The following is a 14,471-nucleotide window of genomic DNA, read 5'->3' as shown; positions in this document are numbered from 1 at the left end:
TGTTTTGCTTCTTCAAACCCTATTAATCTTTAAAAACAAAATGTCCAATGGATGTTCCATTTTCAATCTTTGGACAAGTCAAGAGACATTATTATTGTCCAATTTACCGTTCAAATTGAATGTCCTATCATATTTAATAAACCCTTTGGAAATTTAAGGTGACAGCTTTTTGGCACAATCAAGTGCTGGTCAAAGGTTAATTTATAAGAATTTGCTGCACATAAATGGCTGGATAAAAGGTGTGCTCTTTTATAACCATTGGTTTTTGGACCTTACCTGTCGACACACGCTTCAAAGAGATTAACAATTAGATTCTGAAAATGATGTTTGAAGTTTGGGTTAAACTCACCCTCACAAATCCAAATTTGTGATAAATTTAATCTATTTTTTAGAGATTTCTATTCTCTAAAATAACCAAAAACCAGAGGACATATTAAAATCCTCTTGTCAATAAGCCTATGTCATTTCTGTGAGAAGGATAGTAAATTTACTTGAAAGCCTTTTCAGATTTTAAGAACATCACTTTTTTTTAAATCATCATTAAGTCATCTCCACTTAATTAGGTACACCTGTGTAATCTACATCAATCCAATAGAACTGCTCTACTATAAATTCTACTTTTTGTTTAAGTTTATACATTTTGAGTTTTTGTTTATATTGCCAAACATAATTAAACATAATAAATAATTGATATTTCTACTATTTAGTGGTGGTGTTGTATTAGGGTGCATTATATTGACTGGTTTTCCTAATATTTTACCCCCGCATATATGTTAATGGAGTGGACAAAATATTAGGAACACCATTCAATATAATGCACCCTAATACGCCACCATCACCCACTATGACCTCAATAAAATAATCTGTATATAGGGTGCACAACATGAAGTACATGAGCTCAAGGTTAACCGGAAACAGCTTGTTGGGAAGAGCCACAGACAGCAGCGAAGTCAGTTTGATGTTTATCTCCCACAACACATTCAGGCCCGTTCAGGCCCCGCGCATATTGTTACCCAACATCAACCTTACTTCACTGTGGTGAGCAAAAGGGGGAGAAGATTGTCCAGGACCAAAACAAGCCTCTGAAAACACAATTTGAAGGTAAGAGGAAGTCTAATTTTGATAAATTGGGCTATCACACATGACGCTGTGATATTGCACTCAATCTGAGGCTGATATACGCTGTGGTTCGTTGCAAGACTTCATAGCAACAGTCTCTTAATGTCCACTAGCATCGGCTAGCTAGATGACGTTAGCTTACTAGTGCTAATGTCAAGTCGCTCGGCTAACGTCGGGAAGCATGGACTGAAAGCAGCCTGCTAGAGAAACTTCTGGAAACAAGTTACAGACAGCTTGGTAACTCTTATCCTAAATATACTGTTGGTGAGGTGAGTTGCCATTACGCCAGCTTCAATAAATGTCCCGTGTTGTTTTGTGTATTTTTAATTCATAGCAAACCGCTCGGGTCTGAAAGGTTTATGTGAAGTTATTGTAGGTAAATGGGATGGTAGCAGTACGACGGTAAGCTACACTGATTGATAATAAAGCGGTAGATTGGGATTTTAATTGACAGTGGGACGCAGGTTTGGGACATGAAGTTAAAGATGTTAATATGGTTAGCTGCAATTCTGAATCTTTTAAAGGACAGGTTCACCATTTTAAGTCTGTCCCAAATGAACATTGAAACGGGTTTTTCTTATAATAATCATTCCATATCTTCATATTAGAAGATCTCATCATAATGCCTTAATAATGTAACAGATGGGGGGCAAAATCCACAAGCCCCCATCTGTTCAAACATATGTTTAAAAGTTTACCTGAGGCAAATATGAAGCTTCAGTCAGATGACTTAACTAAATTGGATGGCTGTTAACCTGTCTGTTTACCTTATCTCCTAGGGCGTTCTCATTATGACTGAAAACGAGGAGACCATGGACACCTCTGATAACCATGACAGTGTGCCATCAGCAAAGAAAAACGGACGAACGTTGTTGCTGGACAGTGGAGAGGATTTTGAGATGTTGGATGAAGAGGACATTGACGATGACCCCCCTCCTCTGGAAGATGCAGGGGGTGGGGAAGGGAAGAGCCCAAAGGAGTCTGGAAAGACAAATGCAGACACAGACGAAGACCCTCCAGGTCAAGTGGAAGAATGGCTGGATGTACTAGGTATGTGGCACCATGTCTGATTTTAGAAAGAAATATTTCTGTGGAACATATTGCAATGTTTACTTATGTGCTGATAATGGGTAGATGGTCTTAAAAAGGTGGTCACTGCAAGTTGGTGAAATGTTAATGGGCTCAGGGAATCGGACACATTGGGTCTCACCCACAAACAGTGTGCACACAAATCTTTGCTCAAGCCATACAGATGTTTTAAACTAGAATTTGGGATTTCCTTGAATTTGTTCTTACTCTGCGAACAAGCATAGAAATACTTTAGACTATATATTCACACAAATCATAAACTACACTTATTAAAAAATATATTGGGCCTCAATACACAACATTTTAAAGTGTGAGATTGCTAATATTACACAATGTACTTACTAATTATAAAATTAATAGCTAAGAAATTGTAATCAATAAATCATCACCATAAATGCAATTAAATTATTAATGTATCAAAAATGGTCCTGTTCCCACTATTGAAATGTGAATCAATTAATTTCTCCATCTGATTTGGCCGTGTTGTATGCAGCTGTTAAACCAGCAGCCTGACTGTTCAGTAGTGGCACAGAGAGCGGAGCTCTGCTTTCAGTACATCACGTCCTTTTGTGGACACACAAAACACAATGCACACATGTCAGAGCAGTAGAGATTTATTTAGATCAATTCCACAGATCTACACAAACTTCTTTATCAGCTTTTTATTTTGTCACAGATGTATTGTGTGGTAGTGGTGCAATAGGTATACAGGCTGTATACAGGATTCACTATCATTGCACAGTGGTCAATGGTGTATTTAAGTATAATGCTGAAAACACACTGAAGAGCGGTGAATAGCATCCTGTGGCCATGCATTTTCAATGGAAACCTGCGGCGGTCACACTTCACCACACTTCCCTGCCACCGTCTGCAGCGAAGTGTGGCCAAAGAAAGTTGGGAATAGTTCAACTTTTTTAAATGTATTTATTTATTTTTAGTTCCTGGCCGGATTCAAACCAGGGAAACTGTGACTACATGGCATGCACTCCAACCACTTGACCACCAGGGCACTCCGTGGAATAGTTTAGCTTTTTGCGGAGAATTGCGGCAAGAGACTCGTCTGACACGTTGACCTGTTTTCAAATAATTTCTTCCCGCCCGAAACACATTAAACAATGGAAGATAAAATTATTGTGTCACACAGAATGACAGAAATGAAAGGTCACACTCCCCAGCCGCCGAAAAATTATATTTTTGTGGTGTGCTACTTTTTGCTGCTCTTCAGTGTGTTTTCAGGATAATTAATTTTTCTGTGTCTGTCTCCAGGTAATGACCAGCTGAAGAAAAAAGTCCTGGAAGCGGGGAAAGGGCGAGACAGTCGCCCACAGAAAGGACAGAATGTAAAGATTAATCTTAAAACGTACCTGAAGGATGAGATCCTTGTAGAGGAGCAGTCTGAAGTCTCTTTCACTCTGGGTGACGGGGATGTCATCCAGGTAATAACTGACAAATTGAGATACTTTTCAAACAGTAAATTATAGTATCTTGTTCTCACTGTAGAATATGCATAATCTGCTAATGCTTCTGACCACGGCCAATGTCACATGTATGTACATAGCAGTGTCTTACTTAAGTGAAACTTGTCCTTTCAGGCACTGGATCTCACAGTGCAGCTCATGGAAATGGGAGAGACGGCTCTCATCCAGACTAATGCTAAATATGCATATGGAACACGGGGCAGGTAGGCCGTGTGTTTTATTCTAAGCCCTAAAGGTTGTCAATTGCAGTTTTAATGTAAACAAAAGCTGTTTCCAACTCAGATAATTGTACAGCAAAGTCAAGAAGTGATGTAAAGTTGGAAAACAGCTCCATATGTTTACTGGCTGCTCTTAACCCTTTTGTGATGCACACTTTCACTCGGGCATGTTACAGTTGAAATTCCTTGTGGGATTGATGTCTCTTGCATCACTAACTCCTGAACTTAACTGTGTGTCTTCCCCTTGCAGTCATGACCCTGAGGTTCCCCCAAATGCCGAGCTTTCCTTAGAAATACAACTGCTGGAAGCTACTGATGCTCCAGACCTGGAGCTGCTGCCCCCTGTAGAAAAGATTGCCCTGGCCAGCCATAAAAGAGAGAGGGGCAACGTTCATTATCAGCGTGGGGACTACGCTTTTGCTGTCAACTCGTATAGCATTGCCCTGCAAATAACAGAATCTAGTTCTAAAGGTAAGATGCAAATCAAGGAGTTAAGACTCAGTGAAAAGTTAATCACAGTAGTATCTTTTTCTTTCCTTCTTAGTATCTTTATTATCAATATGGAAGGGTTTCTAATGGGTTGAGGAGCATTGCACACAACATGTTGCTGATTTTGTTATTATGTTTTTGGAAGCTGACCTTGAAAGCAAGACATCTTACATGGTCAAAATAAATCTGGTGTTCTGTCTTAGGTGTTGATAGACGCCAAAATAAAGATAGATCGGATTTTCATTTTTTGTGACACACTGATGGACATTTAAAGTCCTGTTTTTTGTGACTTTAATTTACTGGTGCTCTTCTATTTTATGTTGTGATTTCTTCTGCAGTTGACATTAGTCCTGAGGAGGAGAATGAGCTGATGGACGTGAAAGTGAAGTGTTTAAACAACATGGCTGCTTCTCAGTTAAAACTGGATCACTATGATGCAGCGCTTAAATCTTGTGTCTCAGCTCTGGCACACCAGCCAGAAAATATAAAAGCACTTTTCCGCATGGGCAAGGTACACATCGTTCTTTCTCATGTTTTGTCATGTTCTCTCTGTTAATCTCTAGCTGATAGCTTCTTTAACAAATATGTGTTCTCGCTCAAGGTGCTGGCATTGCAAGGTGAATATACAGAAGCCATTCAAACTTTGAGGAAGGCACTGAAGTTGGAACCAAGCAACAAGGTACTCCTCACTTTCATTTTTGTTAAAACACATTTTTGCACGTGGAAATGTCAGTACTGTCTTATGGCCAGTAGATGGTGCCATATGGTAAAAATATCACAGCACATAGTAGCGCAAAGTCAGGTGAACTGCTGATTCATCATTTCAGAGGATCTGTTTTCATGTTGTTGCTGTAAATAGGTTTATCCTGCACCCCAGCCATATTGAATTCCTAGATACTGTTTCTGTTCTCCTGCTCATGCACTCAGGTGCATGTGGTTCTTTGGCTGCATGAGGCCATTTGGCAGAACAGAGCTCTGTGTGTGGGCTTCTTGGATCTGCTATAAGCTGCAGCAGCATGGTACTCATGCCCAGAATCCCCCACTTCAGTCCTACACCAATCTGTCAGACAGCACATGGCCTGGCCGCCACTTCAGCTTTTAGTCCAACACATGCAGTTTAAATGCAGTGGATTATCACATTCTGCAATAGTTTACCTTAGGTAGATTCTTAATGGGCTCACGTGTAGTTAGGAGTATAATCTTTTGTGTATCTAAAGTAAAAAGGTTCATGTTGCAGATGGTGTGCACTAGCAAGCTCTTAGCCTCGCAGAATTGTGCTTTTTCATAACCGTTTTTTGGTATATTTGCAAAGTCTATACGTCAACACACTTGTCTAAACTGGTGCAAGATTATTTGTTTTAAGGTTAAAACATACTTGCCTCTTAGTGTTGCACACAAGACTTGCTAAATAACCTCATGTTCTAACAGCAAGAGCGGCGGGTGTGTTTCTGTAACAATACCAGAATGTTCCCATTATAATCAATGAGGCGGTTTTAAACATGCGCAGGCGTCATGGAGTGACAAGATGACGCCGTATCTTTCTCTTCTTGAAGCATTGACAGACACACTGTCTGCATTTGTTTTACACTGGAATCAGCTCTTCACGCCCTCTATCTTCCACCTCATATGGATAAGACGAGATTTATTTGTCTGTGCTTTGTTTACTTTTTGACTTGACAGTTCCAGTATAGACAGCCTCAAACTGTCTCGGCACAGTATTTGTACACACGGATGCTGTTAGGACAGGATGTTACATGTTTGTTAAGCCAACTTTATCCTTGCCCTGGGCACAAGTGAGCGTTGTGTCATTTTTGTCGTTGTGGTGGGTAGCTGATTGCACAATAGTGATGCCAACTTGCCAAGGGTGCCCTGCTCAAACACTCTGTGATAAATGTATCCATTACTCTTAGCAGTAGATGGGAACAGGCAAATCCTCAGGGTATAAACTTGTACAGACACTCACAGACTCTCCACTCCCCACAGATGTTTTTAAAGGTAGACTGTGCTCAAATATTAAGTTACTATTAAGTAAACATTACTTTGAGCTCCATCAGTCTTCCTGAAGTGCATTTTCCAAAGCATTATTCCAAACCAATTTTTGTTGTTTCTGAAATCAGTGGTTTGCTTAGTCACTCACCAGTTAAAGAGCAGAGAAGTGACTCAGATCTGAGAACAATAACTGAACCCATGTCCTGGAATAATTATGTGGATGTGGGCTAAATGGAAGGTTAATTTTGTGATGCAAGCCTGTGATTTCTTGTAAGATGACAACATACGGAAAAATAAAATACTAGCTGTATTTATTTTTAAAGGGTGCATTGGATGACCTTGCTGAGAATTTTGAGGGCCTGCTTCATTCATCCATTATTATCATGTCTGTTCTTATTCCCTTTGAAAGGATTGTTAGTGTCATTTTTCATGCTCCATTTGTCATGTCTCTCTTGTGTAGACTATCCATGCAGAGCTTTCCAAACTGGTGAAGAAGAACTCGGAGCAGAAGGGAGCAGAGCAGGCCATGTATAAGAAAATGCTGGGGAATCCCACCAGTGGCAGCAGCAGTTCACAGAAACACCGGGCCAAGTCCTCATGGGTGAGATTGTCATTCCCTGAGAAAGCAGAAGTGATCATTTAAAAAAAAAAAAAAAAAAAAGTATCACAGCTTCACTCTGTTTTGCTTTTCTGTGATGTCACATGATGTTAAAACATTTTCATTTATTTTTATGGAAGTATACAATAATGTGACCAAATTTACTCTTTGCATTCACATGCAGTCTGTATATGGATATGCTGTGTGGATGCGGAAAAACACATGTAAATGCACTTAGAATGCACTATGATTGTAATGCGATCAGGTAGCCAGACCACATCTGGAGGTGGTGTAAATGCAAAGGCCCGTGGATCAGATGTCATTATTCAGATACAGATTGCATGTTAGTAACAGGTGCAAATGGTGCCTGTGTGTAATTAAAAAAGGGGGAAGTGTCAGTAACTTCTGAATATTTTATTGGATGTGCCGTAGTGTATCATTCATGTTAATATTAGTATAATATTCGATATGATCAAAAAGTTGATAGTACGATAATGGCAATACTCTAATTTGTCAGCATGATGTCATGCTGTTATGCAAAGCAACAACAAACATGGTTGAAAGTGAAAGTAGCATTGTTGATAGCTCCATGGTAGAGGAGTTAGTTCCAAATAATGAACTGACTTCAGTAGTGGAAGTAGTATGGTTACAAAGGATCAGATGTACCTGTACAACAAACCACGGTACTATGTAACAAGAGAAGTGGACTGTAACAACATAAAGGGGTAACACTCCAAATGTATTTTACTACCTCAAGCTTAAGCACCCAGCTGAGTATGAGGAAAGCCAAAAATCCAGAGAGGAATATTATTATCGTAGAAATAGCCTGAAATACCTTGATATTATTTTAATGTCATATCGTCCTCCCCTTGTCTGATTGATATCTTACTTTAAGCTTTTTACTGTATCAAGTTATTATGAGACCTACTTAACATGTAACCCTCTTCTCTTTTGCTTTTTTACTTCTTCAGGGTCTCAGCTGGAAGTGGTTATTTGGTGCCACTGCAGTAGCCATCGGCGGTGTGGCGTTATCCGTTGTCATTGCAGCTAGAAATTGAACCAAGTCCTTAGTGATGGCCTGACCAAGTCCTGCAATGTGAGAGCCTAAACAGAGAAGCACATGTGGCAGTGCCTTCTGACCTTTGGTCAAGGGGGGTGGATATGTCAGTCGGTCAGTTGCCTCTTCATTGTCACTCACCCTTCTCTGCTATGTTTGAGAACTGTGTGTGACAAATAATAAAACATCAATATTTGCATATGGGAGAAGTATTTCCAACCTTATAAATGTGTAGGTTTATGCGTATCTGTCACGTTTCCAGGAAGTTTTCTTTTGCTGCCATTGTTTTTGTCTTTGGTAGATAATGTTGAAAATGGACTAAAATGAAAAATAATTTACTGAACTATTTTAAGAATATTTTTCCCACTGAAAATAGCTATTGTGACATGGTCCTATGTTATGCTATAGTTTTGAAGCATATGATTGCGCGGTTTAAGTTTAGTTATTCCTGTTCAACAGACAATATGTGATTTCACTGTTTTTAATTATGGTACAATGTTTCATGTTGGCCGGTGTCATGTAGAAGATGCATTATTTGAGGTCCAAACGGTGGCAAGATACTCGACTCGTGTGCTTTTTCACTCTTTCACCCTTTCTGCAGACTACTCATACACTCAGTGACCAGAAAAGTGGAATCACCTGTACAATGTTATGCAATACAATTGTCCTGCAGGACCTTATTAAAATATTCACCCTTTGTTGTCACTAGAGCAGAAATAAAAGAAACACCTCACAGAATAATACGGTTAAATAAAATACAACAAGCTGCTGCCTCAGACAGTACAATGAAATTGAATCAACAGCTATCTGACAGTGTCAGCAACCAAAATGTAACAGTTTCAAAAAGGCATACTGCTGGATACAGTACATATACATGACTGTTGTACTGCAATTTGAAGCTGAGGGGTTTCTCTATTTCTGGTCACTTCTGTATACATGTATTTAAACATCTACTAAAGAAGACATTGTACATACTGTTCAGCATTTGTTAAATCAGTGGTTCTCAAAGTGGGGGTCTGGGGATCCCCAGGGTTCCTTGAGAGGGCTCCAGGGGTTTGCCATCAAAAAGGAGTATATTTTACGGTCACTATAATTCCATCCATAATAACACAATGTCTGAATGTATGACTATTTTGGTCATGGGTTTCATACACTTTCTGTAAACAAACAAAAAAACACCTAAAAGCAAAAATATTGGGACAAAATCTTATCAAATCGGGGTCCAAGGTCAAATTTAGTTAAATTCGGTTTAGGGGTTATTGACATGCAAAAGAACCACTGTGTTGAATAACTAATTTATTTTCAGCAGAGGTACAGTTATTACCTTTTTAAAATAAGGGCAGAGAAATGGTATATGGAGTTTCAGACATACTTTATTTTTTACTTTTCAATTTCAGTCAACTATACCTCAATTTCTGATCACTAAGACCAAATGTTGAAGGATGACCCTTCAAGTACAATGTTGGGTGTTTGTGTTTTTCTTTCTCCCTTACATTTTTTTTGCCTGTGAATTTTTCCTTGGAATGTGTTCCTTTCTTTAGGTGTTAATTTATTCCAGTGTTTTGCTCATTGCTAAGTGTGACACCACTGAATCTGTAGCCTCTCTAGAATAAATGCTAGGCCTACAGAGCCAAAAGTTGCATAAGCTCTTACAAGTTGGTGACAAACTAAATAGACATATAAGTTGATATGAGTTCCTGACATTCCCTGTATTTGTTAATTTTATATCCATCACAATAAAACATGTCTCACAAACTAGTTTCCTTTCTTTTCATCCGCTCATTTGTACTTTATCACAATTTATGCCATTATTGTAGCTACATCACCCCAGTAATTCTTTAAATTATTACTACGTGCCCAAGTTATTTTTCCACATAAAAATGAGAAATAAGACAGCTGATTATTGTCTGATAGACACATTATTCATTATGTCGAGTCATATGTGTACAGCTACTGCATGAAAACACTAATTATCAGACAAGATGACTAAAAGTCCCAATGTTCCTAATTAATTAAGTATTTCCACGTTTCATGTTTCATTTGTGTACAGCTGGACATTCCCAAGTTTTGTGGTTATTTCCAAAGTGGTGGGGCCTTTTTTTTCTCCAAACATTGACGTTTCACTGACGCAATCAGATGACTTATCGCTTCCCTCTCCCCACGCATACTGATATACAACGCTCATTCCTTAATGCTGTAGGTAATGTGTGTATATATATTATATATTATATATATATATTTGTTACCAATACATAACTATAATAAAAAAAAATTAGAAAATGCCGCTACACTTTGTGAGCTGCCTACGACTTGAGATGTAAATTAGCAAAAGTCGTTGACTAATCATCAAATAATTATTTATTTTATCTTTAATATTATTATGATATGAATGCAAACATTTAAGTATGTGTTGTTTTTGTTTTTTTTCTTTCTTTCTTTTGTTAATCGTACACATGCGGCTATATACAGGGCTTCATTGCTGCTCAGTGACTTCACCAGCAGCCGGTCATTGAATATTCATTGAAAAGCAACGGGGAGTTTCTCCGGTTACGAGAGAGTGCATGCGTGCGCGTGGTGGTGGGAACGGTAGCAAAGATGGCGGCGCTGAAGGAGGAGCAGTGCTACGGACTGTCCTGTGGAAGAGTGAGCAACGGCAGCAATGTCTCAGTCTTTCACGTCAAACTCACTGACAGCGCGCTGAGAGCGTTTGAAGCCTACCAGAGCAGCAAGGTAAACGGACGAGCTTTTTTTTCCGCCGCCGTGACATGTTTGGTTTCGCGTTTTAGGAGTCTGTGACAGGCAGAGTGAGGTCAGTCCCCCCCGCTGTGTCTGGCCGCCGCTGCCGCCTTCATGCTGCGATATTCGGACACAGCAGGCTGGGTGAGCCGGGCTAGTTTGGTTAGATTAAAGTGTGTAATAGTTGAGCTCTTGACCGGCCAGGCTGACTTGATGCGAGGTAGCTGTAAAGCTCCTTTTTTTGTAGCTACACCCAGACTCCCTTCACACACAGTGCTCGGTCATTTAAGCTCAGTGCTGCTAGATACTGATCTCCACTACTTATTTCATTGTATTATCTGGGTGTATTAGTTTTGGTTGGCGCAACAGTTTAGCTGCTAACTTCCCCGACTACAATCTCTGTAACTCTGGATAAAATTTGACTGTAAACACGGACTAAGTTCTGTTGTGTGTACAGATGTTTCCAGAAAGTTTGTAAAGCTGTCAAAACAATCTGCCAAACCTTGATTTAGCTCATAATGTTAACATCTGTCGTTGGATAAGTCCCGTCTACAAACGGGATTTTTTATCTATTCATTTATTTTCTCTTGTTAACTCAACGGAAATGTTGCCTTGGTTTAGTATCTGATGACAACAGGGTGAATAATTGGGGAAAAGATGGCCATCTCCTCTCCCGACCCCCCTCCCCTTCTCACAGGCTGCTACCATAGGCTAGTGTTCAGGTTACAGCTTTAACAGTGCGTCAAAGTGAATTAACAGTAGAGTTAACATATTTTGTCTTCAATGGCCATTATTAAATAAGAGGTGGGGGGATCTAGGTCTGGTCTATGAAATGGCTCTGCTGCTTGCTTGGCTTGGTGTGTAGAGAGCTTTAAGTCTGAGGATGGCCATCTAATGTTTCAGTTTCTATAAATATTTGACAGGGAAAACCTGGCTGGCTAGGAAGCAAGGGCCTTATCTCCAGCTTCAGTGGCTGTGTACAACAGGACTGCAGCAGATAAGCCAAAATTATAAAATTGTGGCAGGCAATTACATGACTACTAATTGTAGGAAGAGTCCTGATTTAACCAGTGAGTCAAAATAGGTTCGTCTCTCGGCTCTTTAAAAGTATTGTCATTGCAGCTACAGTATTTTTGTTAACAAAAAAATGTAGAAATGTGGACATGTTTTTCCAAAGAAAGGTGCATGTTTAAGATTGATTTTTGATAAATGTTTTTCTTTTTTAATCAGAATAAAATGCTTTTTCACTGAAACATGAAGCGTGCAACCAGAGAGTACTGCATCGAAATGTCATTGCTGATGTTTCAGGATAGGGATTTGACTTTTTTGGCTACTGACGCAAACTTAATATTGAGTATTTGCACATACTAGATATTTCTCATGTGAAAAAGTAGTATGTTAAGGTACAAAAAGTTTCACTCTTTTCAAATTTCAAGGCTGTAATATTAGTTCCTTATTTGGACTAAAACATGAAGATACAGTCACCAACATTTGTACCACTGCTGATCATTGTTAATGCTAATGATTCAGAATAGGAGGTGAGGTACAACGATACACATGTGACTGTGTCATACATCTGTCCAGAATATAATGCTGCTTATCTTAGGCACCATCTTTCCACTACGTCATATTAAAAACATTCTGATGCTAATTTATATTCAAAATATGTTAGTTGTCCACTTTCAAAACATTGATAAGCTCGACAATAATTCTGTCCGCTGGACTTTTAATTGTTGAGAGATTGAAGAGGCAGGTTGTAATTTTGTTTGACAGTTAAGGTGAACTTATTGAAAAATACAGACATACCTCGTGACTCGCTTAATCATCTTTCCCTGTGATTTGAGTCACAGTTTAAATCCCAGTTTGACCAGATTCAGGCTATTGGGTAATCCAGTATCTTTGTGGGATTGAAGAAGGTGCTTGGCTTGTGGCGACGGCTGAGTCAGAGCACCTGGATGATACAAGCATGCTCTGCATCTTTTTAGGGTATGTGTCAAACTCTAGGTTTTTGTTGGACAAAAGGAAGATGGTGAGATTGGATTTTAAATGTGATACCTTGGATTCAGTCTATTTTTTTACTTACGCATTGAAGCACAGGAAACATATCAGTGACAGGACAATACAACATACCTGACGTTTCTTCATCACACACAAGGACCACACTGACACATCTGCATAATTGTAGACAACAGCTACGGTATACGTACGGTATACCATACGGTAACTAGAGAACCAGGCACACATTCACATTCGTGCACTATTATAGTGACTGCGGCCCAGTCACACCGGCATCACAAGATGACAGATGACAAGCACACATCAAACCGCCTCGTTTGATCTGGCATTCTGATTATGCATAGGCGTGCAGGTATACCACATGTTTAAATCAATTACATTATACTGTATGTGTGTATACATTACAGTGTGTCAGTGTACATAAAGACGAGTGCTCAGAGCCTGCACATATTTCAAAGTAGTTCATTGAAATTCAGAGACAACAAACAGAGCCGTACAATATGACCGCTGAGCAGTGGCAAACAGTATTAAGCCTCTCCACCAACACAGACCACATATGTGCACAAACTGTGATTGACAAAAACATCTCATGTTAAGACGCAACAAACTGTTCAGATTTGTTACTTGATGGAATCGCATTCATTCGAGCTATGGGCTTTGTGTTAGTGTTTCTCTTTCCATGTTCACATTAGACCATGAAATATGTGAAAAATCTTCCCTGCGCTAAATAAAGGAATTAAACAAATGCCTGAAAAATTCAAGCTATGTGCAAAAATATGTGTTTTATTCCAACTCCTGTGCTTTGGCAGAGCTACAGGCAGGAGTTTTTATTTAATTTGTATCTCTTATACTAATCATTGTATAACTAGGTATGTCTCTTTTTTTTTTTTTTAAATAAAATGAAGGATTAAATATTATCAGAAAACCTGGCGCCTCAAACTTGAGCTTATACATGCTTTCAGTGTTGCTTTATTATTATTAGCCCCTGGCTTCCTCATAAATCAAACACTGGCTGCCAACCAAACTCATGGGTGAGCTGGGAGCTCGGTAGAGGAAGAGGAAGAGAGCTGCAGAATGACACACGCCTTTCAATGTAAAAGTTGTGGCATAGTCGAGGATGTAATTAGACAGAGCTGATAAGGTTTATGACCTCACTTTTGCTGTCATTTGGGCTGCTATGCCAACTCTTCATCAAGATACTAAAATCAAGCAGCTCCAGTCCAGCATACTGTACAGTACACAAGCTTTGAGAAACTGTAGAGTCTAGCTAGCAACAGAACATGTATACAGCTGTCAATGGACTCATCGCAAATTCCCTACAGTATTATCATTTTCTTTTTTAAGTCTCTACATTATGCACTGTTGTAGGAGATCGGTAGTACAAATGCTTCCCAGCTTGTTCCCGTCTGGTTGAGTTAAACTAAATGCTAAATGTTGGCTCAAATCCAGTGCTGTACTAAGAATTCTATGAAACAGTGTATGAGTATTTCTCTAATGACATTGCGCAACAGCAGTGATCAAGTAGCAAGAGGTTCTGTGTATTGGTTGCTTCCTGTATGAGACGTGACTGTCAGCTGGTTCCTCTGTTGGTACGTCTGAGGACAGAGTGAACTGGAGCTCATGCTGCGGGACTGGCAGTCCAGAGACTCATTCTTTCTTTTTTTTTTTTTTTTACTGGCTGT

General features: G+C 39.3%; 2 protein-coding genes across 3 annotated transcripts in view; both read left to right on the top strand.

The window, feature by feature from the left end:
- Positions 1 to 989: 989 nt before the first annotated feature.
- Positions 990 to 9,795, top strand: fkbp8 (FKBP prolyl isomerase 8). The gene is made up of 9 exons (XM_053322454.1): positions 990 to 1,101; positions 1,899 to 2,169; positions 3,475 to 3,644; positions 3,801 to 3,889; positions 4,155 to 4,375; positions 4,732 to 4,904; positions 4,995 to 5,072; positions 6,843 to 6,983; positions 7,952 to 9,795. The coding sequence occupies exons 2-9, from the start codon at positions 1,911 to 1,913 to the stop codon at positions 8,036 to 8,038; spliced, it is 1,218 nt and encodes a 405-aa protein (XP_053178429.1). The 5' UTR covers positions 990 to 1,101; positions 1,899 to 1,910; the 3' UTR covers positions 8,039 to 9,795.
- Positions 9,796 to 10,627: 832 nt separating this feature from the next.
- Positions 10,628 to 14,471, top strand: part of ell (elongation factor RNA polymerase II) — a 36,237-nt gene continuing 32,393 nt past the window's right edge. For both annotated transcript variants that reach the window (XR_008321582.1, XM_053321836.1), the window contains exon 1: positions 10,628 to 10,767. Coding sequence is in view for 1 of the 2 variants with exons in the window: in XM_053321836.1 (XP_053177811.1) it covers positions 10,633 to 10,767 (135 nt within the window). In the remaining variant the exon portion in view is untranslated. The remainder of the gene's footprint in view (positions 10,768 to 14,471) is intronic.

This window comes from Scomber japonicus, chromosome 7 (assembly GCF_027409825.1).
Source record: "Scomber japonicus isolate fScoJap1 chromosome 7, fScoJap1.pri, whole genome shotgun sequence".
NCBI classification, from domain to species: Eukaryota; Metazoa; Chordata; class Actinopteri; order Scombriformes; family Scombridae; genus Scomber; species Scomber japonicus.
The sequence above is the reverse complement of the archived record's forward strand: the minus strand, read 5'-3'. Positions and strand labels throughout refer to the sequence as shown.

What these genes read in the sequence shown, in the direction of transcription:
- fkbp8 (XM_053322454.1), top strand. Translation starts at nt 1,911, where the DNA reads ATGACTGAAAACGAGGAGACCATGGACACCTCTGATAACCATGACAGT. An exon ending in GTGACGGGGATGTCATCCAG is followed by an intron (nt 3,645 to 3,800) that starts GTAATAACTGAC and finishes TTGTCCTTTCAG; the next exon opens with GCACTGGATCTCACAGTGCA. An exon ending in GCATATGGAACACGGGGCAG is followed by an intron (nt 3,890 to 4,154) that starts GTAGGCCGTGTG and finishes TTCCCCTTGCAG; the next exon opens with TCATGACCCTGAGGTTCCCC.